We start from the raw sequence: 25334 nt of genomic DNA, 5'->3' as shown, positions 1-25334 counted from the left end.
AATAGTGATAGTACTTAGTCAAAGATCTAACTGAAGCAAAGTGAAATCTTCCTTCAATTTACCCAGTAGTTACATTCCTGAAAAGCATAGTTTACTCAAATCATGCAAAAAAGACGTTGTTTTATATATGACATAGTGTTTGGTTTCAGCCTTAAATTATTTTAAACAGCTTTTCAGCCTACATAAATATCTGTTAGGATAGTAGAAAGTTGGGTGGGCCAGAGCACAATTACAAATGCACAGTTATATGTGCAGATCTGTCATATATATTGCCACTTGTATAGAGAATCACAGTCATAGAAACTGTAAAGGTTGCTTATCTGGTGGAACTATTTAACAAAATCTTTCCTTCTGTCCCAGAAGTTTTATTCTAGGTTTCATAAAAATAAGTCAAGGAAACTAAATTCATCAGAGGTATAAATGACATGTCCAAAGAATAAAGAAGCATTTTTCAACCAGTGCTTTGATAGAAACTGGAGATTATTAAAGGGAGTTGGAGAAAAATGGCACTGAATTTTACTTGAATAAAAGTGAGAAAGAATAGAACAAACTGTAGAAACAGTGAATTAATCTATCTGGAGTCCATATTCTATAAGAAGACAGGAAAAAAACAGGTGAGGCAAGAAGACCAGATGTGGTGGACAAACACTGTATTGACTCACACATAGTTAAAAAATAGTAATAACTGGGAAGCGGATTTGGCCAAACAGGGCATCCGCCTACCACATGGGAGGTCCAAGGTTCAAACCCAGAGCCTCCTGACTGGTGTGATGAGCTGGCCCACGCACAGTGCTGATGCGCGCAATGAGTGCCGTGCCATATAGGGATGTCCTCTGCGTAGGGGAGCCCCACATGCAAAGAGTGCACCTCATAAGGAAAGCCGCCTAGCGCAAAAAAAGTGCAGCCTGCCCAGGAATGGCGCTGCACACACGGAGAGCTGACGCAGCAAGATGACGCAACAAAATGAGACACACATTCCAGGTGCCACTAGACAAGAATACAAGTGGACACAGAAGAACACATTGCAAATGGACACAGAGAGCAGACAATTGGGGGGTGGGGCAGGGAAGGGGAGAGAAATAAATAAAAAATAAAATCTTAAAAAAAAAGTAGGGAAACGGACTTTGGCCCAGTGGTTAGGGCGTCCGTCTACCACATGGGAGGTCTGCGGTTCAAACCCCGGGCCTCCTTGATCCGTGTGGAGCTGGCCCATGCGCAGTGCTGATGCGCACAAGGAGTGCCCCCCCACGCAGGGGTGTCCCCCGCGTAGGGCAGCCCCACGCGCAAGGAGTGCACCCATAAGGAGAGCCGCCCAGCGCAAAAGAAAGTGCAGCCTGCCCAGGAATGGCGCCGCCCACACTTCCCATGCCGCCGACGACAACAGAAGCGGACAAAGAAACAAGACGCAGCAAAAAGACACAGAAAACAGACAACCAGGGGAGGGGAGGGGAATTAAATAAATAAAAATAAATCTTTTAAAAAAATAAAATAAAATAAAATAAAATAAAAAAAAAAAAAAAAAAAAGTAATAATGACCAACTTCATAGAATCAGATTTCCCATATTCTCAAGATTTGGATTATTGGTTTCTTTTGAAAAATTAAAGCTCTTAGCTCAAAACACATTTGCACATGGCAACAGCATGCTGAAATTAAGTAGCAGCTGCTTCCTTTATGTGGAGTATGTACACTAAATCTGTATACTTCAGTCTTTACTCAGCCACTCTGGTTCTCCTAATGCACAAAATTGAGAGATTTGGAAAATACTACCATCCAACTCAACTAAATTGACAATTTAGAACACTTTATCCAATAATTGCAGAATGCACCTTCTTTCAAGTACACATTAATATAGACCATATGTTGAGGCATAAAGAGTCTCAATAAATTTCAGAGTATTCTCTTTTTTTTCATAGAGTATTTCTATGACTACAATAGGCTTAAATTAAATGCCAACCATGGGCTTCTAAATAAACCTGGTTAAAAAAAGAAATGCTGGGAAACGGACTTGGCCCAGTAGTTAGGGCGTCTTCTACCACATGGGAGGTCCACAGTTCAAACCCTGGGCCTCCTTGACCCGTGTGCAGCTGGCCCATGCGCAGTGCTGATGCGCACAAGGAGTGCCCTGCCACGCAGGGATGTCCCCCGCATAGGGGAGCCCCATGCGCAAGGAGTGCGCCCGTAAGGAGAGCCGCCCAGCGCGAAAGAAAGTGCAGCCTGCCCAGGAATGGCACCGCCCACACTTCCCGTGCCGCTGACAACAGAAGCGGACAAAGAAACAAGACGCAGCAAATAGACACAGAGAACAGACAACCGGGGGAGGGGGGGAATTAAATAAATAAATAAATCTTTTTTTTAAAAAAAAGCTAGCCAATTAATTAGTATTTTGAACTAATTGATAATTAAAACAGCAAATCAATATTTGTGAAATGCTGTTATATGATTGTTAGATTTTATACTTTAAATGATTTAGGAATAAAAATACATTAAAGTTAATGATCTATGCTTTCAGGTAAAATATCATATGAAATATCAGAATACAAGATACAGTACCTAATTATCTTGTACTCAAAATTGTAATTTCATTGTATATTATGGAGTCAGTTTAGTTCCATTATTTTTTTAGCAACAATAATGGCTATTTATTATTTTTATGTTCTGTTTTCTTCCCTTCTTGATTTTGCAATCCCTGAAATTCTCTTAATAAAATTTTACTCCCTATAATTATATCTTCCTTTCTACTTAACCTTTTTTTAAAGTAATTGCGGTTTTATATTGCTGAAATTTAGCATTTGATATTGGTATATGTTTTTTTCTTAAGATTTATTTTTTTATTTATTTCTCTTCCCTTCCCCCCACCCCCAGTTGTCTGCTCTCTGTGTCCATTCGCTGTGTGTTCTTTTATGGGAATCTGTGTCTCTTTTTTTGTTGCGTCATCTTGCTGCATCAGCTCTCTGTGTGTGTGGTACCATTCTTGGGCAGGCTGCACTTTCTTTCACGCTGTGCAGTTCTCCTTACAGGGCACACTCCTTGAGCATGGGGCTCCCCTATGCGGGGGACACCCCTGCGTGGCAGGGCACTCCTTGCACGCATCAGCACTGTGCGTGGGCCAGCTCACCACACAGGAGGCCCTGGGTTTGAACCTTGGACCTCCCATTTGGTAGGCAGACGCCCTATCCGTTGGGCCAAATCCGCTTCCCTCTACTTAACACTTGAATTTAAAAAACATTTTTTTTTATTTTAAAAGAAGCTTTAGATTACATAAATGTTACATTAAAAATATAAGGGGGAAGCAGATTGTGATGGGGCTGGATACAAGTGATGGCAAGGCCTCTACTACCTCTGCAGCAGGATTTTGCAGCCAGCCAATGACTGGGACGCACCGAACACCAGTCTGCAGCTGCATCCAACCTCTCCGGCCTCAGCCTTTCAGAGGTGCACAAGATTCTCAATATCTCCAAGCTGAGTCCTGAGGAGATCCAGAAGAACTATGGACATTTATTTAAGGTGTATGATAAATCTGTGGATGGTTTCTTCTACTTGGAAGTCAAAGGTGGTCCAAAGCCAAGGAATGCCTCAATGAGGAACTCAGAAACAAGGTGCAGGACGAAAGGGAGAAAGGACAGATGCCTAAAACATGACTGATCAACTCCTTCCCACCCCTACCCTGCCCCCCCATAGCCTCTAATTTATATAAAACCATCCTAAAAACAAATAATTAAATACTTAGGATTCAATTTAACAAAATATATGCAAGACCTTTTCAATGAAAACTACAAAACATTGCTAAGAGAAATGAAAAACCCAAATAAACTATGTTCATGAAAAAGCTCAATATTGTTAAGAAGTCAGTTCTCCCAAAATTGATAGAGATTAAATGCAATTCTAATAAAACACCAGCATAAACTATTGAAATCAACAAGTTGTTTCTAAAATTAGTAAAGAAATAAATAAGACCTACCATAGTCAAAACAATGTTGAAAAAGAACAAAGTTGGAGGATTTATACTACTTGATTTTGATTCTGACTTACTATAAAGTTACAGTAATCAAGAGTGTTATATTTTATATAGATCAATAAAACAGAATACAGTCCTGAAATAAAATCACACATATATAGTCAACTGATTTTGACAGAACAGCAAAGTAATTCAATAGAAAAAAGATAGTCTTTTCAAGAAATAGGATATCTTTAGGGAAAACAAATGTCTTACTTCATGTCACATAAAAAAATCAACTCTAAATGGATCACAGACTATAGTTTTATAGAGTTAAAACTATGTATCTTCTGGCAAAATATTTGTAAGCTTGAGTTTGGTAATGACTTTTTAAATAGGATACAAAAACCATGAACCAAAAAAGAAAAACTTGGTAAACTGGCCTTCATTAAAGTTAGAAACATTCTTCACAAATAAAAAAATGAAAAGACGAGCCACAGACTGGGAGAAAATATTTACAAAATAGCTATCGAACAAAAATTTGCATGCAGAATACATAAAGTACAGTTACAACTCAATAAAAAGACAACCTGAGTTTTTAAAGGGACAAAAGATATAAACAGACACTTCACCAAAGAAGACAGATGGATGGCAAATGAGCACATGAAAAGATGATCAACATCAAGAGTCATTAAAGAAATTCAAATTAAAACCACATGTGGGGAAGCAGATGTGGCTCAAGCAATTGGGCTTCTGCCTACCACATGGGAGGTCCCAGGTTCAGTTCCCAGTGCTTCTTGGAGAAGGCAAGCTGGTGCAACGGGCAGGTGCAGTGAGATGATGTAACAGGATGATACAACAAAAGAGACACAAAGAGGAAAGACAATGAGCAAAGCGACAAATCAGGGAGATGAGGTGGCTCAACTGATTGAGTGCCTCTCTTCCATAGGGGAGGTCCAGGTTCAGCTCCCAGTGCCTCCAAAAGAGAAGACAAGCAGACACAAAAAGCACACAGCAAATGGACACAGAGAACAGACAGCAACCTCAAACAATGAGGGAGGGGATGGAATAAATAAAAGAAATCTTTAAAAAAATGAAAACGTGATACAAAAACACAATTATTAATATTGCTAAATCAAACTGACAACAATTCCATGTCCTGGTAAATATGTGAAACAACTGAAAGTCTCTATTGCTGGTGGATATGCAAAACATTGGAACACTTTGCCAGTCTCTTCTTTTGTTTTTGTTTTTTTTGGAGGTACCACAAATTGAACCCAGGACCTCGTACATGGGAAGCAGGCGCTCAACCACTTCAGCTACATATGCTCCCTGCTAGCCTCTTCTAATGTTAAAAAGCCAACAATTCTACCTCTAAGTATTGAAATAAGATAAATGGACATATATATCCACACAAAGACTTTCACATGAATATTTATATCAGCTTTATTAATAAGAGCTTTATTGGAAACAAGAGTGAGAATAAACAAACATGCAGGACTATATCCATACAATAGAATACTAGTTAGTAATAAAAAAGAACAACTGAATAATGCAACATGAAAGGATCTGAAAAGCATTATGATGAGTAAAAGAAACAAACCACAAAATACTAAATATTATATGATTCCATTTACATGAAATTTTACAACAGGTAGATCTATAGTGACAAAAAAAAGATTGGTTGGGCCTAGGGGTCAGAAGAAGGGACTAAATGCAGTGGGGCACAGGGAAAACTTTCGTGAAATGGAAATGATCTACATCTTGATGGCCATGATATATATATACATTTGTCAAAACTGTACACTTAATTTGGGTGACTTTTATTATATGTAAACTATACTTCAATAAAGCTAATTAACAAAAAGAAAACACACACACACAAACACATATGGATACCACTACTATAGCCAAAGTTACAAAGACTAACAACAGGTACCAAAATTCTCATGCATTAGAAATATATTTGCTATTTAAAAGAGCAAAATAAAACAAATATCTAATGCATAGGACCCAATTCCACTGATAGAACAGCATGGACAAATATTTAAAAAACATTATGTGGACAAAAGAAGCAAGATCCAATAGGGTACATAATATTTGTTACCTATTATATGAAATTTCAGAATAGACAAAACTAGTTTTATGTTGATGTTCACCAGAAGAGGAGTTACAAAGGGTGGTGGGTAAGGTTTGTTGACTAAAAAAGGACCCAAAATAACTTTTGCAGGTGATGGAAATGTATATTTTCATCTGGGTGATGGTTACATAAGTGTTTATATAAGTTAATGTTCACCAAGTTGTATACTTAAGATTAAAACTCAAAAATATTAACATCCCTTAGTAAAAATATTTTAAAATTATGACAGCTAAATATCACATAATAAACCAAACTGTAATATAATTGTCATATAAAATTTATAATCATAAAAATTCAAAACTTACCTAGGAAAATTCTTCACCTCTCAATCTCTCTGTTTCCCCTGCTGTACACACAGCTGTTATTTCTGGCTATTCTTGTGCAATTATTCATTTATTTATTAAGCAGTTTTGAGATATATTCACATACAATATGATCTATCCAAAGTATAATCAATGGCTTTTAGTATAATCACAATGTTGTGCATTCATGACCACAAAAAGTTTTAAAACCACGTCATTAATCCAAAAAGAAAAACTCCATACCCCTTAGCATGCCTTCCCCAGCCTGACATGACCACTAATCTAATTTCATCTTTACAAATTACTATTTTATATAAATAGAATCATACAATGTTACACAATATTACACAAGAATTTTCTTATTTGTCAGTTTTTTATTATTATTGAAATAATGAAAATGCTCTAATGATTGAAGTGATGAATGCACACCTATGTGATTATACCAAATACCACTGATTGTACACTTTGGATGAACTGTATACTTAATAATAAGTACCAATAAAATTGATTTGTTAAAAAAAAAACAAAACTTACCAAGGAGGGAGTATTAAAATTGATTTCTTCAAAGCAGCCATCAAACATTAAACTGAATGTTGGATCTATAGAAGTAAAATATTTTTTATTACATTAAGATTGCTAAATCACTTTTTCTAGTTATATTTTTCTATAGATATTAGGCATTTCATCATTACTAAAAATGTAATTTCATGAAAAGTATAAAATCTTAAAAAATAAAAAATCAAATTTTTATCTTAAGCTGAAGTAACTGATATTTTAATTAAGCTACCAACTACCTTGTGATTAACAGGTTTTTATCAATATTTTTAAACATATTCACTTTCAAATGGGCCATTACTTTGTAAATGGAGTCTAACTCAAACACATTTTTGTATAGAAATCCATGGCAGAGATATCCTACTGAATATTTATAATGAAAAATATCAGAAAACAGTATTACAACATACTATTTTTAGTCAAAAAAATTACATTGTTTGAGTTTTTAAAATTAAACATTGATTGCTAATTTGGGGAAAGGGGCCAATTCTGTTTAGGCTGATGATGGTTTATATTAGTTAATATCTGCAATAATCTACATGGAAATGTTACTAAGGACAAAGGAAAGGCTAAGAAAGAAGTTCAGTATTAAGGAACTGCAGAAAGATTGGGCTTCATAAAAAATTAGACCAAAGCTGCATATGGTGACACAGTAATAAATGAGGCTTGGTAATCTAATTATAGGTATAAGGAAAAAGAAAGGGATCTGGTATGTTCCTTTCTAAAACCTCTTTACTGACTAGTTCATCCATAAGTTTTCCTATCTCCTATTCTCTGCTTCCTAATGCTCTTAACACCTCACATAAGGATCCACAGTAATACTCATTTTTAAAATTCATTGCTGTTAGCAAGGTGACGTGTTAATTTTATAAGAACTCAATCCTGCAAATCAAAGGCAAATTTAAATAATTCTTAGTTTAAAAAATGATCTAGGAGCCTCTTCATTTTAGAAAAAAAAAAGGTTTGGTTTACTAACTTCTAAAGGAACATTTCTAACTAAAATTAAAAACTCACAAAATACCTGAAAAAAAAGCAATTAATTCCATCAAAATTATTGTTACCTACCACTTGTAGTAAGGATTACGGGTCTTTTCGTTGTTGCCATGAATGTTTTGATTGCATTTAAAAACCCAGCATCTTCATCAAAAATCACATCAACCTACAATCAATTTATAAGAATATCAATGTACTGTGTAATAATGTACTTCCTGGATATCAATTATGTATACATAGTAGATAGACTCTATTTGTTACAGACGAAATTTATGAACAGTGTGAATTCAGTCTGTGCTAAAAGCTTACATTGTCTTTACACTACAAAAGATTAAAACCGAAAAAAATGTAGTCACCTGTAACTGGATGGGTATGGATCAGAATAATTTCTACAATCACTGAAAATAATTAGGAACCTCAAATTGCAGTCTTCTTCCTGAAAATGTTTATTTCTAGAGTCGACAGTTTTGTTTGCATTCATTTCAAATAGATAACAAATATTCCTGAATTTCTTAGCTATCTCACAATCCTTACAGAAATACATCACTAGTCCATTTTTAAAAAAAGATTTTATTTATTTATTTCTCCCCACTCCCTTGTTAGCACCTGCCATGTGCTGTGTCTTTAGGAGGCACAGAGAACTGAACCCAGGACCTCCGATGTGGGAAGGAGGCGCCCAATCACTTGAGCCACCTCTATTCCCTGCTTTGTTACATCTCTCGTTATGTTTTTTCTTCTTGAGTCTCTTATCGCATCATCTTGTTGCATCAGCTTACTGTCTTACTCGTTTTTCTTTAGGATGCACCAGGAACCCCCTCTTCCTGCTTTGTTGAGTCTCTTACTATGTTTTTTCTTCTTGTGTCTCTTGTTGCATTATTGTGTTGTATCAGCTTGCCATGCCTGCCCGTCATGCCAGCTTGCTGTCTTCTTTAGAAGGCACCAGGAACCTAACCACAGAACTCCCATGTGGTAGGCAGGAGCTCAGTCCCTTGAGCCACATCCACTTCCCACTAGTAGTTCTTAAAATAAGTTTTTATCATGGGTAACATGAATGTATACTCTATAAGCCTACCTCCTCAAAAAGAATGAGAGATGTTGCATTTTTCCTGTTGGATTCCTCTGCTCCAAATTCTTTGATGTTTGACTTAGCTGTGTTTGTAGGTTTAGTCTGAGTAATTTGTTTCTGTTCAAAAGAATCCTTGATTTCTACATAAACAGAATATTAATATTTTAGATTAAATCAACCGTTTATAAAACATTGGCTATTTTGGCAGAATAAGCTCAAACAGAAATCACTTATCTAAACTGAAACAAAATACCAAAACTATATATAGGAACTTCAGTGTCGTTGAGGTTCAATAAATAGTAATACAAACTCATGAAATATGTTCACATTTTTACATATTAATCCTTAACATTAAAAAATATCACAGAAGACAGATCATCCTCCTTTGTTACCTCTTAAGAATAAGGAATGGAATTCTCTGAGAGAGGAATGAGGTAGGGAAAGGTAGAAAAAGGGAGATAACTTGGCAATGGAGGAGGACCAATGGAAAAACTACCATCAGAGAATATCTAACTGCAATGGAGAATCACCTGCCCAAGGCCTGGTACATCCTCCCAAAGCCTAGTGCCTCAAGATACCAAATGACAAAAGGGCCACCCATCATCTGATCACAACATGCTCCACCACCTCCTCCCCTGGACAGTTCCCACTCCAAGTGGCAGGAAAAAGCCAGTAAAAAGTAGTTTTCAATCCCTCATTTGCATGAAGGGAGGAAGAAAAAGCCCTAAGCCTTTATAAGATGACTCTCTGAACCACATCAGGCATGACTCGTGCTACACGTACGAGCATGCCCACATTCTGGTCGTGAGTATGTACTTTCACTTAACATTAAATTCTCTTGCTACTAAAAAAAAATCAAATTTTTTCTGTCAAGATAATATTTTACCTTTATTCTTTTCCTGAAGTGCTCCCATTTCTTCATTATTTTTTAATCTGGAAGACACTTTAAAATAACTTGCCAAAGTTTTAGAGGGGAATGCTCGCTTTGGTCCACTACTTTTCGGTGAAGGTGGAGGAAGTTTCCTTGGTGATGTAACAACTTTCTTAGGGGAACTTAATTTTTCTGCCAAAAACAAATTACATTTAAAGATAATATTCTAAAAATTAAACAATAATATATGCATGATTTCTAAGCTCAAGTGGTCTAAAATATGTTACCAAAAGAGGTAAGGAGAACAAAAAAAATATTTGAAGAAAATAAAGCTGAAATTTCCCTAAAGTGGATAAAAACCATAAACACACTTATCCAGGAAGCTCAATAAACCTTAAGCATAAACATGGAGAAATAACACCAAGGGAAATCATAATCAAATTGCTTTAAAACTAATGATAAAGGGAGTGGGTGGTAGCTCAGTAGTTGAGTGCTTGCCTCCCATGTACAAGGCCCCAGGTTCAATTCCCAGTACCTCCTGAAAAAGAAAAATAGTGACAAAAAGAAAATCTTATAAACAGTAAAGAACCACAAAGGATTGAAACACATTAAATACCTATAAATCCATGAGTCCTGATGATACTAAAACCAAAAACTCATTGGTAAACTTTGGAGGTTGGTAGGGCACCACTGACAGCTGATAAATAAAAGGACAGAATGAAGCATGCTTAGTGACTTTTCTGTACAAACTGTACTTCAAAGAATCCAAATAGCTGATGAAGCACAGTGCTTCTTAGAATTCCAATTAGTAAATGCAAAAAGGTTGAGAGAATTTTTTAAAAATTTCTAATGAAATAATGAGTCTAGACAGTTTGGAAATTCCTCAAAAAGCAAAGTATAGAACTACCATATGGCCTAGTAATCCCACTATTCGTTATATACCCAAAGGAATTGAAAGCAGGGACTCAAATAGATATTTGCACACCTATGTTCTGAGTGGTAATTACCAATAGTTGGAAGCAACCCAAGTGTCCATCAACCAATGAATGGATAAATAAAATGTGGTATAAACATACAACAGAATATTATACAGCCGTAAAAAAGAATAAAGTCCAGATAATGCGACAACATGGGTGAACCTTGAAGGAATCATGTTGAGGTAAATAAGCCAGACACAAAAGGACAAATATTGTATGTCCTCACTGATTGGAAACAATTAGAATAAGCAAACTCATGAGTCATTACTTAGAATATAGCTTACCAGGGATAGGGTAAGGATAGGGAATGGGACGTTAAGGCTTAAAATATACAGGGTTTTTATTTGGAATAATGGAAATGTTTTGGTAATGGACGGTGATTATGGTGGTATAACATTGTAAACATAATTAGTAGCACTGAAATATATTTCTGAAAGAGATAAAAAGGGAAAATGTTAGATTGCATATATCATAACAGAAAAAAAATTTTTTATAAACAAAAACCATGGAACTACACTATACAAACAGTAAACTCTAGTTTACTTAGAGGTGGACTATAGTTAATAGCACAATTACAAAAATGTACTATCATCAATTGTAACAAATGTTCCACACCAATGCAAGGTGTTAATAATCAGGTAGTATATGGGAATCCTGTATTTTATGCTTAATTATTGTGTAAACACAACTTCTCTAATAAAGAAAAAAAAAAAAAAAAGCCTAGACAAAGATTATTAATGCCTGCAAAAAAAAATCAGGTAAGAGATTCATAGGGAACTTTATAATGGATTGTTGACCCATCTGTCAATCTTAATATCACAAAACTGGTATAGCCAGTAATTATGTGTCTACTGCTATGATGCCATAAGAAGTACACAGCCCTACCTACCCAAACTGAAACTGAATCTTTTTTTTTTTTTATGTAGGGTATATAAAAATTTTCACATATGAAACTGAATCTAATCAAGCCCCAGATCTAACTACTAATTTACAGAAAATACAGGGAAGAGGGATACAGGGAATAAAGGGAAGAGAAGATGTTAACCAATACCACAAGGACAAAATCAGCCAAGTTCAGAATGTGAGAAATTCTATGACATATGACCCAAGTTCTTCAACAAATAAACAACATGAAAAGAAAGGATGAGGCAACTGTACAGAAATGAAAAGAAACTTAAGAGATATTAATCAAATGTAAGATGTGACCTTGTTTGGATCATGATTTGAACAAACCATTTGAAAGAAAATAAAATTGAAATCAACTGTGTATTAAATGATATTAGGCAAAATGCTTATAATCAAGATTTTTTTTCATGTATTTTTCCCCAAAAAAAGTTATCTCTTAAGGAAAATAATTCACTTACTGGGTGATTTGCCTATGTTGTAACTATTAAAAAAGCAAGGTTTTTGTGAGTTTACACCTTGCTTATCTACTTGATGGGACTGAGTAGCTTCCTTTAGTTGAGATAGAATTTGTCTACCACTGCGCTGGGAAGAGGCATTCACTTCAAATATCTAAAAGAACAAATATGAAAAAAGGGAGAATGGTTTATGTTTTATTTTAATTCAAGGGTAATTATACATTAACATTCTTTCATTGTAGTTATTACTAACCTTAAATCCAAGCTCCTGAGCACAAGCATACACTGCAGCAGTTTTCCCCACTCCTGTTGGCCCTGTTATAAGAACAGTATTGCAAAGACGATTCTCTTCTTCATCCGAACTTCCTTTAAAATCTATGCTGTCTGACAAATCTGAAAAATCATTCAAAAGCACATAAAATAACTGCTTAAACAGCAACTGTAGCTCACAAAATCCAATGATCAATCCATACAAACTTTTTTCCTCCCAAGTAAACCTTTTTTTTTTAAAGATTTATTTTATTTCTCTCCCCCCCACCCCCACCCCAGTTGTCTGTTCTGTGTCTATCTGCTACATGTTCTTCTTTGTCTGCTTCTATTGTTCTCAGGGGCACGGGAATCTGTGTTTCTTCTTGTTGCATCATCTTGTGTCAGCTCTCCGTGTGTGTGGCGCCATTTCTGGGCAGGCTGAACTTTCTTTCGCGCTGGGCGGCTCTCCTTATTGGGTGCACTCCTTGCGCATGGGGCTCCCTTACACCGGGGATACCCCTGCATGGCAGGGCACCCCTTGGGTGCATCAGCACTGCGCATGGGCCAGCTGCACACAGGTCAAGGAGGCCCGGGGTTTGAACCATGGACCTCCCATGTGGTAGGCAGATGCCCTAACCGCTGGGCCAAGTCTGCTTCCCCTACACACAAACTTCTTGACAGTAAATGCTGGAAGTTTTATTTACAAAAGCTAGAAAACCAAATAAAAATTACCCATTAAGAAATTTTATAAAAATTCTTAACTAATCTAGCTCTAGAAGTATTCACCAAAACTGAAAAAAAAAAACAAAAAACCTCAAAATACCTTCCTGTTTTTCATCTCTTTTTCCCTTCAAATTTTGTCCTTCTTCCAATTCAGCTCTTCTTTTCCAGTCTTTCAACCAACTGCCATAAGAAAATGTAGGTTAATAAAAATAATTGACTATAGATATCATTTAGACCACATATTAAAATGATAACTGGGGTAAGTTATGGTATATTGTTACTCTTTAAGCACTCCAATGTGCTTCTAAGTCAACTAAACAGCTAAATACTTTTCATGGGCATAAATACTGTTAAATGAAATAATTTTTGCCTAAATACACAGAACTATGAGTGCAAGGATGTTCATTACATTGCTGTTTACTTTGCCTCTTAAAAGTATACTGGTAGGGGAAAAGGCAAATTATGTTTTCTTGTATTTTGATACAAGAAAATTGTTAACAGCAATCAAAAAGAATTGAGTATATTGTATGATGACATCAAAGATACCTACAGTATAAAGTTAAGTATAATTAGAAGGGTAAAGTTGTATTCTGAAGCTGGACTGCCTGTGTTTAATCCCAGTTCCACCACTTTCTAGTTGTATAACATTGGGCAAGTAACTTAACCTCTCTAGGCTTCAGTTCTGAGACGAGGACAACAGTATTTATCCCCACAGGATTATTCTAAGGATTACATGAGCTAAGAACAGTTCAAGCACTTAGATAAAGCCTAGCTTATGGTGTTAGCTATTATCACAGGTCTACAATTCCTTACCTGAAATCCTTTGGGTCAAGTGAGTTTTAGAATACCTTATAGTATTATTCAGATAACAGAAAGGTAATCTGAGACATATACCACCGTATCACGTAATACTTCTAATGGGGTCTAGGGCAATACATCTATAAATTATATTACTATTAATTACTTAATTATTAGCTATTATTACTTAATTATATTACTAATTAATTATATTACTATTTTTTTAAAGTATGAATTCCTACTAAGTTGCATAAAGACCATAATAAGCTTTATGTAATAACGTGAATAAACTCAATTTTCAGAACTTTTTGGATCTGCAAATTGTAAACAGGCTTATGGACCCTATTAACAGTAATATGAACCCATTTATTACAATGGAACTAATATATGCAATAACTTTTTTTGGAAAGTTACAAGAAATCTTTTAATAGAAATTGCCTCTGGAAAATAGATATGGGAGAAAAGAAAGATACTCACTTTTAACTTAAAATTCTTCTATATTTTTTAAATAAGATTTTACTATGTAATATATTACGTAAAACTTCAAATTTTTAATATAAATAAAATAAATAATAAAAGTAGATCCACAAACTATTTTTCAATTCCCTTACAAATTTTACCAACCTATGTAACTTTTTTATGGCCAGCTCATTGCCTATAAGTTCACTGGAGTTCTGAGGTTGATACTTCTCTGTCCAAAGAGTATCTTCAATTCCAGAGTCTAAACAATAAAACATATATAAAAGTATTCATTCTTTGATATAAACACATATTCTTAATTTACATTTGCATTATTATTACAATGTAAGAACAGCTGTTTGTACAAGTATTTATATTTACAAAATGTCAAAAAGGGAAATTTAAAACTTAACATTATATTTAAAATACTTCACACTAAATCCCTCCCCCTTTGAAAACTAGCCATCATCAAGTCTCAAGAAAGCGAGGTCTAAAAGTGAACATTTAAATTTTTAGTCAAGAAACATGAAAAATAACAGGATTTCAAAAAACAGTAGACTAAAGAAAACAAAAGCAGTATAAACTTTAATGGAGTCTACTTTTCACAACTGAAATCTCAGCTTGGTTGTGTGGAAAAATATGCTACACTCCTAACTGAGAAGACTGATTATTGTAAAAATGCCGATTCACTCCTAATTAATCTATAAACGAATGCAACATCAAAATGCAATGGGATTTTGGTGCGTGAAGGAGCCTGATAATTCATTTAGTAGAGTAAATGCAAAAGTTTTTTTTTAAATGATAAGAGATTTGCCTTATCAAAAACAAAACATACTAAAAGCTACATAAGTGTATGAATGAGTCAAATCAGTGGAAATGTTTTAGAAAAACTAAATAAATTAAGTGGAAACATGTCAGAGATATGTGAAACAGGCTGTAAAATAATTTATGTAGCATGATCCCAGGTTTTAAAAAAGCATATATATATTTATAGAAGAATAGAAGAATAAAAAACTCTCTTAAGTGTGGTTATCTCTAGTGAGGCTTCTACTTATTTTACATACATAAATAGTTTGAATGTTGCAATGAGCATACATTAAAAGAGAGGGAAAAAAATGAGTGGTTAAAGTGAAAGAGTTCAAGGACCTGAAAGAGAAAATCTTATTTACCAGAAGTAGAAGATAGTTTTGATGAAGATTCTTTGTTATCATCAATTATCAGAATATCAAAATCTTCCACTTTTGTTTTCACTTTACATGTTACATTCAGAGCAGTTTGTTTCTTCCTGGATGTTTTAGAAAATACACCTTTGGAAGAATCTAGCTTTATCCCAAAGGAATTGTTTCTTCTGTTAAATTCTTCAGGTTTCCCACTTATTTTTTTTGGACTTTCTGAACATTCGTTTGGTTTCTTTCTTTTTGATTTATGATTTTCAGTTTCCATTCTTTTCCTTTTGATTTCTTTTTGATTGACATCGGGTTCTAGTTGTGAACTTCCTATTTTGGGGAATTATAAATATGTATATGCTTACTAATCAACAAAACATTTTAAAAATTCCTAATAATCTTAATACCATTTCAAAATATCCAATAATCTTATACAAAATGAAAAGGTAAAAATCAAATGTGGCGTATGAAATAGAGCTGGAGCTCTTGCTAGACTACCTTTTGTAAAAGCTACATAAGTTAAAATTTTTTTTTAAGATTTATTTTTTATTTCTCTCCATTCCCCCTCCCCCAGTTGTCTGTTGTCTGTGTCCATTCGCTGTATGTTCTTCTGTGACTGCTATCTATACTTCTCAGCAGCACCGGGAATCTGTGTTTGTTTTTGTTGCGTCATCTTGTTGGTATATTCGGCACCATTCTTGGGCAGGCTGCACTTTCTTTCACGCTGGGTGGCTCTCCCTACAGGGCCCACTCCTTGCACGTGGGGCTCCCCTACGCAGTGGACACCCCTGCGTGGCAGGGCACTACTTGTGCGCATCAGCACTGAGCATGGGCCAGCTCCACACAGGTCAGGGAGGCCCAGGGTTTAAACTGCGAACCTCCCATGTGGTAGCTGGACGCCCTATCCATTGCGCCAAGTCTGCTTCCCTCATAAGCTAAAATTTATCTCATCTAGGGCTTTTCTTAAATAATTAATATTTTAACATACTTAAAGCTGTCTTTGGGTTGGCACTTCTGGAAGTTGGCCTGAGCTAACACTGCATTGCACTTCAGTTGCACAATTCTTTCTGCCAGCTGTAAGAAGCCATCTGCCTACAGTGAACACTCTCAAGAATCAAAGACTAGGTGGCAGACTTGGCCCAGTGGTTAGGGTGTCCACCTACCACATGGGAGGTCCACGGTTCAAAACCCGGGCCTCCTTGACCCGTGTGGAGCTGGCCCATGCACAGTGCTGATGCACACAAGGAGTGCCCTGCCACGCAGGGGTGTCCCCCGCCTAGGGGAGCCCCACGCACAAGGAGTGCGCCCTGTAAGGAAAGCTGCCCAGTGCGAAAGAAAGTGCAGCCTGCCCAGGAATGGTGCCGCACACAGGGAGAGCTGACACAACAAGATAACACAACAAAAAGAAACACAGATTCCCATGCCGCTGACAACAACAGAAGCGAACAAAGGAGAAGACGCAGCAAATAGACACAGAGAACAGAAGACAACCAGGGTGGGGAAGGAAGGGGAGAGAAATAAATTAAAAAAAAAAAAAAAAAGAATCAAAGACTAGCTAGGTCTTAGTGTTTTTGAAACTGAAATTTTAACATAAATGATAAAAATCGTCACTAACCTTGTTTACCACGACACTCAGAAAGTACCTGGTACTCAGATCGTTTTTTTAGAAGCAAAGGGAAATATTTTTTCCAGGGAAATTTAGGATTTGACCACCTAATCTCCTCCAGCAAGAGATTCCTTACTTCTTCAGTAAAATCTTTCCTTGTCCTCTTAAGCTGCAATTAAAAATAAAATATCTCTTAAAATGCCATATAATTTATTAATATTAATCATAATACTACCAAAAACTTTCTGTCTGTAAAGTTAATATCAATGTAGGATTAGCTTTAATCACAAAATACAACCTTGACAGCAAAGCTGTATTTACATAGCTTTGGAAGGATGAACTCATATTTCTGTTGTTCTCCCTTTTCAACTAAATGTACTTTCTATCTTAGATTATAATTCTGATTTATAAACTATCTAAATGTCCTATGTAATCTAGTATTGTTTGAAACTGGCTACCATTAATTCTTAAAATGTTTTTAAAGCTCTGTGAGTATTTAAAAGATGTGTACTTCAATTAGTATTTCTTAAAATTAGACTCTGAAAAAAATTAGTTATAGACTACAACAGTAGCTATCTAATTCATTTTTCTTCTGAAAAATGTGAAAGAAACACCACTAACGCCTCTCTAATACTTACCACAACAGAAGGATTAATGCTTTTCAATTTTAAATTCAATGTTGAAAATTCACCAAGTGCAATTGTACATTTTGAGACATCTATTACTTTAGTATTCAGTTCTCTAAATTTAGTTAAGAGAGGACAAGAGGGTGGTGTCAAGTGCCACAAATGGCACCCTAAAGAAAAAAGAAAAATTATCTTAACTTCATTTACATACTATCTACTTATTAAATGCTTAGCATATAAACATGGAAAGACTTGACAACAACTACAAAGTAACACAAAAGTACCAAACACCCAAATAAGTACTCAGGGAACAAAACTGTCACCTCTAACAAATATAATTAGTAAAAATTACCTACTCTTCTTTCCCAATTGTTAAAAGTAAGCAAACATTAGCAATTGTTCTTTTCTTTTTAATTCAACCTTAATACTCAAGGTAAAAAATTTAAGGGCAGTCAGCATCTTGTTCAAAGTTTGAACTTTGACGTCAAATTGATCTGGACTCAAATCTCAGCTCTGCCACTTACTCACTATATATGACCACGGGCAAGATCCTAAACTTTACTTTTCTCATCTGAAAAGTGTGTGGGGGGGGATGACAAATTACAATTCTCAACCTCCTAGAGTTATTATGGTGATTAAGGTAGATACGTACATGAAGTGCTCAGCAGAGTGCCAAACAGTAAGTGTTCAATAACTGTTAAGGTACCAAAGACCTCTATGCTTGCCTCATCTGCTGCTAAATTTTACAGTGGCATGCCTATGAAAATACATTTATCAAATTCTTGGAAGGAAAGCATAATTAATTTCTGTAGTTGAATACACTATTAGAAAATGCAATATAAAACTTGACTAGAAAATATAGCAAAAAAGGGTCCATTGATCAAGTGACCAAAGGCAGAGATGGGGAAAAAATGAAAAGAAGGGATTACTAGAAACACTGGCTGGGAAATTCCCCATCCAAAAGAGTCTCAACAAAACTCATGAAGTATCAAGGTCAGAAATTCAAAAGGAAGAGAAAGGAGAAAAGAGCATAATTCCATGGATAGAGGGAGCACTCTAAAACAAACAGTAAAGTCAGCTGAGAAGAATGTAACTGTTTTTTGTGCTGAGAAAAAGCTCTAGGTAAGAGCCATGACCAACCAAAGATACAACACTTTGTACATAATCAGTAATTATAAGCTACAAGTGAAAATTGTGGTTGCTGTAGTATTTGTATCTAAAGGAATTAGATTATGAGGCGGCTACTACCATTGTACAAGAGCCTTGTGCAAACAAAAACTTCACTCTTGCACATGAGTGCATGTAGGAAAGGGATGAATGGAGCACTGAAGCAATGCTACCTGTTACCTATATGTTCCAGAAAATACTCATATGGTACTAAACAGCAAAAGCTGTTCTGGAAGGGAAACAAACAGATTTCCCTTGACCACTTAATAAACAGGACAAGGACGGGGCTAGAGATCCTCTGTGATCACATACAGGCTATGATTTCTGAAGGGTATGGTTTTCATTCTAGAACACATGCCTCTTTAGGGAACAACACTCACTCAATTACCCTCACTCTTTCCTGTTCTCTTTGGAATAAGAGGTAAAGATGCCTTTAGCTTCCTTGAACCCTCCCCACTCCCTTCACCCCCCAATTCTCAATAAACTGAGTCATAGGTTGAGGAAGAGCCAATGAAACATACACTTAAAATTCCCACTAAAATCTCCGTAATTATACTTAAAGTTTTGCCTCATCTTCAACCAACTAACATACTTTCATATTACTTCTAACATTTAAAGAGCAAATATTCTATAATAATAAACTTACCATCATCTTTTTGTTGTATATGAACAACTCTCTGAAAACTGGTGCTGACAGCATTGTATAAATCCAATGCAGCTGCTTTTTTTGCAATCTGTCGTTTCAACAAATCTGGCAAACCACTCATTAGAAATTCACGCTTTGCTTTAAATTGCACATCACAATTCTGAGGTTTTTCAGAAGTACCTTGACTTTTGAGAAAATGATATGAAAAAGGGAAACTAAGGTTATGAAACACTTAAAAGATTGTACTAACTAGAAAAAAATTTTTAAATTTAACTTGAAAAAAATTTCATCAGTTTCCTGAAATGTTAGCTAGTCAAATAATTTAGGCAATCACAAAAATAAAAGTCTGCCAGAGTTAACTAGAATATAGGTCACCGCAAAACAGAATGAGGTTAGAGAATGGAAAACTGAGGTTTAATCTGTGCAGAATCGTTAAAAAGGTTGTTTGCTCCATCAGCCATGTAGGATCTAAGGCCCCTCTCAATGTAGAGGTGGAGTGGACATCACCATCCCAGGGTCCACAGGATGGGGTAATATAATATGGAGTAGACTTGCTGGTATTCTGCTATAGAATTGTTGCGACTCTAACAATGGAAGCGATTGTATCATTGATGAACAGACGGTGGCCATGGGAGTTGCTGAGGGCAGGAAGAGGGAGGAAGAGGTGTGATATGGGGCATCTGCGGGACTTGGAGTTGTCCTGAATGATATTGCAGAGACAGATGCAGGACACTGTATATCCTGCCATAACCCACTGGATGGACTGGGGGAGAGTGTGAACTATAATATAAACTATGATCCATGCGGTGTAGCAGTGCTCCAGGGTGTTCACCAAATGCAATGAATGTGCCTTAATGATAACAGGGGATGCTGATGTGGGAGGAGTGGGGTATATGAGAACCTCTATTTTTTTTTTAATCATTACAAAGCTTTTATAATTGTTGGACTCAGAAATGTAGTCCCCAAGCAAAACAATTTAAGTAAAATTCAAGAAATTGTCCAAGAACCAGATAAGAATCCATCCATTTTCCTTGAGAGACTCCTTAAGCTGTATCATTGGTTCACAGACCTAGGCCCACTAGATCTTGTTAATTGGTGGACAGTCAATCAGTCTTTTATCTGTCAAAGTGCTCCTGATATTCATTCCAAACTGCAAAAAATAAAAGGAGGACTGGGACTGCCAATTTCAGTTCTGGTAGAGATTGCTTCCAGAGTGTTTTATAACTAGGAAGAGGCCCAAGAAAAGCATCATAAGAAAACAATTGCAATGAATGTACCACACTAATGAAAGATGTTGATATGGGAGGAGCAGGGGTTGTGGGGAGTGGGATATATGGGAACTTATGTTTTTTAACATAATGTATTATGTGATCTATTTTTTAAAAAGACAATATTAAAAAATAAATAAATTTTGAAAAAGAAAAAAGGTTGTTTGCTAATCTTAGGAAATGAATAGAAAAGGTGAAAGTACATCAGTGTTTATAATTAGCAATGCTAATATATGAGTATGACAGTGGTTGAAAGGGAAAGGCTAAGGTCATGTATATTACTAGAAGGGAAGCTAAAAAATATAACATAGGACTATATAGCATAGTAAAACCTCATGTGAAATATGAATATGGGTAATGATGCATTTTTTAAACTGAATAAATGTATATTGTTACAAGATGTTAATATCAGGCAAAAATACAACCAACGCAAACTATGGACAGTCGTATATATAGTAATATATTAATAATCTTCCTGTAAAAGTTAAAAAAATACATATATATACTAAAGGAAAGAAACTAGACACAAGGTACTACATATTGCTTGACCCCATCTATATGAAAAATAAATACAAATAAAATAGAGACGCAGAAGCAGAATAGCAGCTATGTATAGCAGGGAAAGCATAGATTGAGAGGTGATGAGTTTTTGTTTGTTTATTTATTTATTTATTTATTATTATCAGAAAATGAAAATGCTCTAATGCTTGAATTGATGAATGGACAACTATGTGTTTGTACAAATAACATTGCTTATACATTTGAATGGATTATATGCTTTATTAATGTGCATCAATAAAATTGATTTGTTTAAAAAAAAAAAGTCTGCCAGTGTTAAGAAATTAAGTAAAAAGAAATATGTATAGAAAAAAAAGACTGGAAGAACATACACCAAAATGTTAACTGTGTTGGGAAACGGACTTGGCCCAGTGGTTAGGGCGTCTGTCTACCACATGGGAGGTCCGCGGTTCACACCCGGGGCCTCCTTGACCCGTGTGGAGCTGGCCCATGCGCAGTGCTGATGCGCGCAAGGAGTGCCTCACCACATAGGGGTGTCCCCCGCATAAGGGACCCCCACACGCAAGGAGTGCACCCCATAAGGAGAGCCACCCGGCTCGAAAGAAAGTTCAGCCTGCCCAGGAATGGCGCCACCCACACTTCCCTTGCCGCTGACAACAGAAGCGGACAAAGAAACAAGACGCAGCAAATAGACACAGAGAACAGACAACGGGGGGGGGGGGGGATTAAATAAATAAAGAAATCTTAAAAAAAAAAAAAAACAGTATTACTTTAAAAAAAAAAAGTTAACTGTGGCGATCTTTGAGTGGTAGGTAGGTGAGTTCTTTTCCTCTTGCCTTTTCTGTTTTTAACATTTTTAAAACGTGTTTAAATTATCATTAGAAAAGAAGTGTCATATTTTTTTAAAAACTTTAATACAAGAATCTCTAAAGTAATATCATTCCCAATAAAATAGCACAGACATCAGAGCCCTTATTATTGATGTCCTATTTTTACCTGACTTATCTTCAGTTGCTAGTCACAGGAATCTTGATTACAGTGGCAGGAAGTAGAAGGGAAATGGGGAGGAGTAGGGAGAGGATGGAAGGGGAGGATGAGGAGTTGGAGCGTATGTGTATGGAAGGTATGTGGTGATGAGGAGTCACAGTTGATATTCTCTTCCAAGTCTACCATATACAATGTGATAACTGTAATGTTCTCTACAGATGGGAATTTGGGTTGGTGATTATTAAAAAGAGACTTCATGGAAAAGGATGTGGCTCAACCAACTGGGCTCCCATCTACAGTATAGGAGGTCCACGGTTCGATGCCCAGGGCCTCCTGGTGAAGGCAAGCTGGCCCACATGGCAAGCTGGCCCACATGGAATGCCAGCCCGTGCAGGAATGCGGCCCTGCACAAGAGAACTGCCCTGAGTGGGAATGCCGCCTTGTGTGGGAAAAGCTGCCCTGCGCAGGAGTGCCAGCTGACTGACACGGAGAGCTGACACAGCAAGATGACACAACAAGAGACACAGAGGAGGGAAGCGGACTTGGCCCAGTGGTTAGGGTGTCCGTCTACCACACGGGAGGTCCGTGGTTCGAACCCCGGGCCTCCTTGACACGTGTGGAGCTGGCCCACACACGGCGCTGATGCGTGTGGGGAGTGCCATGCCACATGGGGGTGTCCCCCGCATGGGGGAGCCCCACACGCGGGGAGTGCGCCCCGTGGGGAGAGTCGCCCAGGGCGAAGGAGGGTGCAGCCTGCCCAGGAATGGCACTGCACACATGGAGAGCTGATACAACAAGATGATGCAGCAAAAGAAACATAGATTCCCATGCCGCTGACAACAACAGAAGTGGACAGGGAGGAGCACGCAGCAAGTGGACACAGAGAACAGACAACTGGGGCAGGGTGGGAAGGGGAGAGATATAAATAAATAAATCTTCAAAAAAAAAAAGAGACACAGAGGAGAGAAAATAAGAAGACATAGAAGAATAAGGGAGTTGAGGTGGTGCAAGAGAGTAATCACCTCTCTCCCACTCCAAAAGGTCCCAGGATCAGTTCCCGGAGCTGCCCAATGAGAATACAAGCAGACACAGAAGAACACACAGCGAGCAGACACAGAGAGCAGACACTGGGGGGAAGGGGGAGACATAACTAAAATAAATCTTAAAAAAAAGAGAGAGACTACAAAAACTTTTATTTCTGTTTTCCTTTCCTATTTAGGAAAAATGAGATCCAAAGCCAGATTGGAAGGATTAGTCTTAGAAAAGAGGATGTACACTTCACTACTGTTAACAGGAGGGAAGGAGGAAAGAATGGGTAAAGTGGAGCTAAACTAGTATGTATCTATAACAGAGGGTAAACTTAAAAGAGGAATACAAGGTACTAAAGCAGATGGAAAATACAATTGTTAAAAAAAATCTTGGGAGACTGGATACATTGAGCAAATAAATAAGCTGATAGAACAAATTAAATTTCGTAAGGATAATGAAAGCCAAGTTTCTTACTGCTGGAGGGGAAGGTTAGAAAGAATGCTGAACTCATGGCTTTTTCATATACCACATGCAGATACAGAAATAGTTTTGGATGTGTATGTGTGTGCATTCATATACATGTATTTCCTAGATTTATCTGCTAAGAAGGTATAGAAGAAAAGACACTTCATGAGAAATAGGCACCTGGATCTTGGTTTCTAAATACCATCCTCCACTAAAGAGAACCAGGGTTCCTAGGAGAAATGGCTGATTTCAATGCTGGGGCGGGGCAAATAGAAGATGAGCCTAAAACATCTTATTTTTCCAGAAAGTAATATTCGATGAATGATGGGGGCATACCAAAGGAACATAAAAGCCATCCTAAAGAGCCCCGACTGGCCAAATTGAAAACAATTTGAACGTCAAAATAAATAATGATAATAATGGATTAAAACATACTTAATAAAACAGAAATCTAAGAATCCATATTGAAATAAGTAAATTATTAAATAGATAAATGTAAGAAGTAAAAGTTCTTCCTTACAGCAGCCAACTAACAGTTCATAAGGAACTTTCACACAGGCCCAGGACATCCTATAATACATAAGGTTTGCACTTTTTAATAACCCTTGATAATCTACTGAACTACCTTGATTCACTTTTAGTGGCACCTACCTGTCAAAATCACCAGCATTCTATTTTCTCTGCATGTGCATGTGCAGAGAAAGTCACACAACTGAGTGACCAAAGTCACCTAAAGTCACACAACCAAGCATACTGATTCCACCATAAATTCACAGTATCAGTTTAAATGGACCGTCAACTCTATCAACAATCCTATAATTTTCTGTTCAATTTATTCTCCCTCATAATCTCCATGAAGACTATTTGAAATCTTCACTCTCTTCAAATTTAGACCCTGCCCATTCCTACCGCCTCACCTTCAACAGACGATCTCATATCCTACATTACAGAGAAAAGGCTATCAGATAAGAATTTCCTCATTTTCCATGTTAAAAACATGCAAATCTATCCATAACTTCACCCATTCTATCCTTTTTTCTCTCATCTTACAGTAAAGATACAACACTAATTCCTTCGAAATGGTTTTGGAACTCATCCCATGCAACCTTCCCATAAAACTTAAAAGCTATCAGTCATTCTTTCTCTCATATATTCAACTTCTTTTCAAATTCTTTGTGACTTTTAAACATGATCAAGTCTCTCTCATTAAATTAAACAAACAAAAAATCCCTATTCAATGTTCATGCCTCACTTAGTGACTACCTTCTCTCCCAGACAAAATTCTCAAAGTTATCTATACTGGCTCTCTATTTCCTGACATCCCACTCACTCTTTAACTCATTTCCACATGTCTTCTAGACACATCACTTGAATAATTTCAAACATTTAAGGGAAAAAATGCTAATTTTGTACAAATTATTCCAGA

At 36.4% G+C, this 25334-nt stretch overlaps 1 protein-coding gene across 1 annotated transcript in view; it reads right to left on the bottom strand.

Annotated features, from left to right (window-relative positions):
- The window catches only part of ATAD5 (ATPase family AAA domain containing 5), a 58284-nt gene that overhangs the window by 15330 nt on the left and 17620 nt on the right, over positions 1-25334 (bottom strand). Inside the window, exons 7-18 of the mRNA XM_004454880.5 lie at positions 19641-19825; positions 17840-17997; positions 17211-17370; positions 15599-15925; positions 14595-14691; positions 13273-13352; positions 12454-12593; positions 12204-12354; positions 9878-10054; positions 8998-9131; positions 7998-8091; positions 6912-6976 (exon numbers count right to left, since the gene is read on the bottom strand). Of these exons, the coding sequence (XP_004454937.1) occupies positions 6912-6976; positions 7998-8091; positions 8998-9131; positions 9878-10054; positions 12204-12354; positions 12454-12593; positions 13273-13352; positions 14595-14691; positions 15599-15925; positions 17211-17370; positions 17840-17997; positions 19641-19825 (1768 nt within the window). The remainder of the gene's footprint in view (positions 1-6911; positions 6977-7997; positions 8092-8997; positions 9132-9877; positions 10055-12203; positions 12355-12453; positions 12594-13272; positions 13353-14594; positions 14692-15598; positions 15926-17210; positions 17371-17839; positions 17998-19640; positions 19826-25334) is intronic.

The sequence above is a fragment of the Dasypus novemcinctus genome, chromosome 21, assembly GCF_030445035.2.
Source record: "Dasypus novemcinctus isolate mDasNov1 chromosome 21, mDasNov1.1.hap2, whole genome shotgun sequence".
Taxonomy (NCBI): Eukaryota; Metazoa; Chordata; class Mammalia; order Cingulata; family Dasypodidae; genus Dasypus; species Dasypus novemcinctus.
This window is presented reverse-complemented; position numbering and strand designations above follow the sequence as displayed.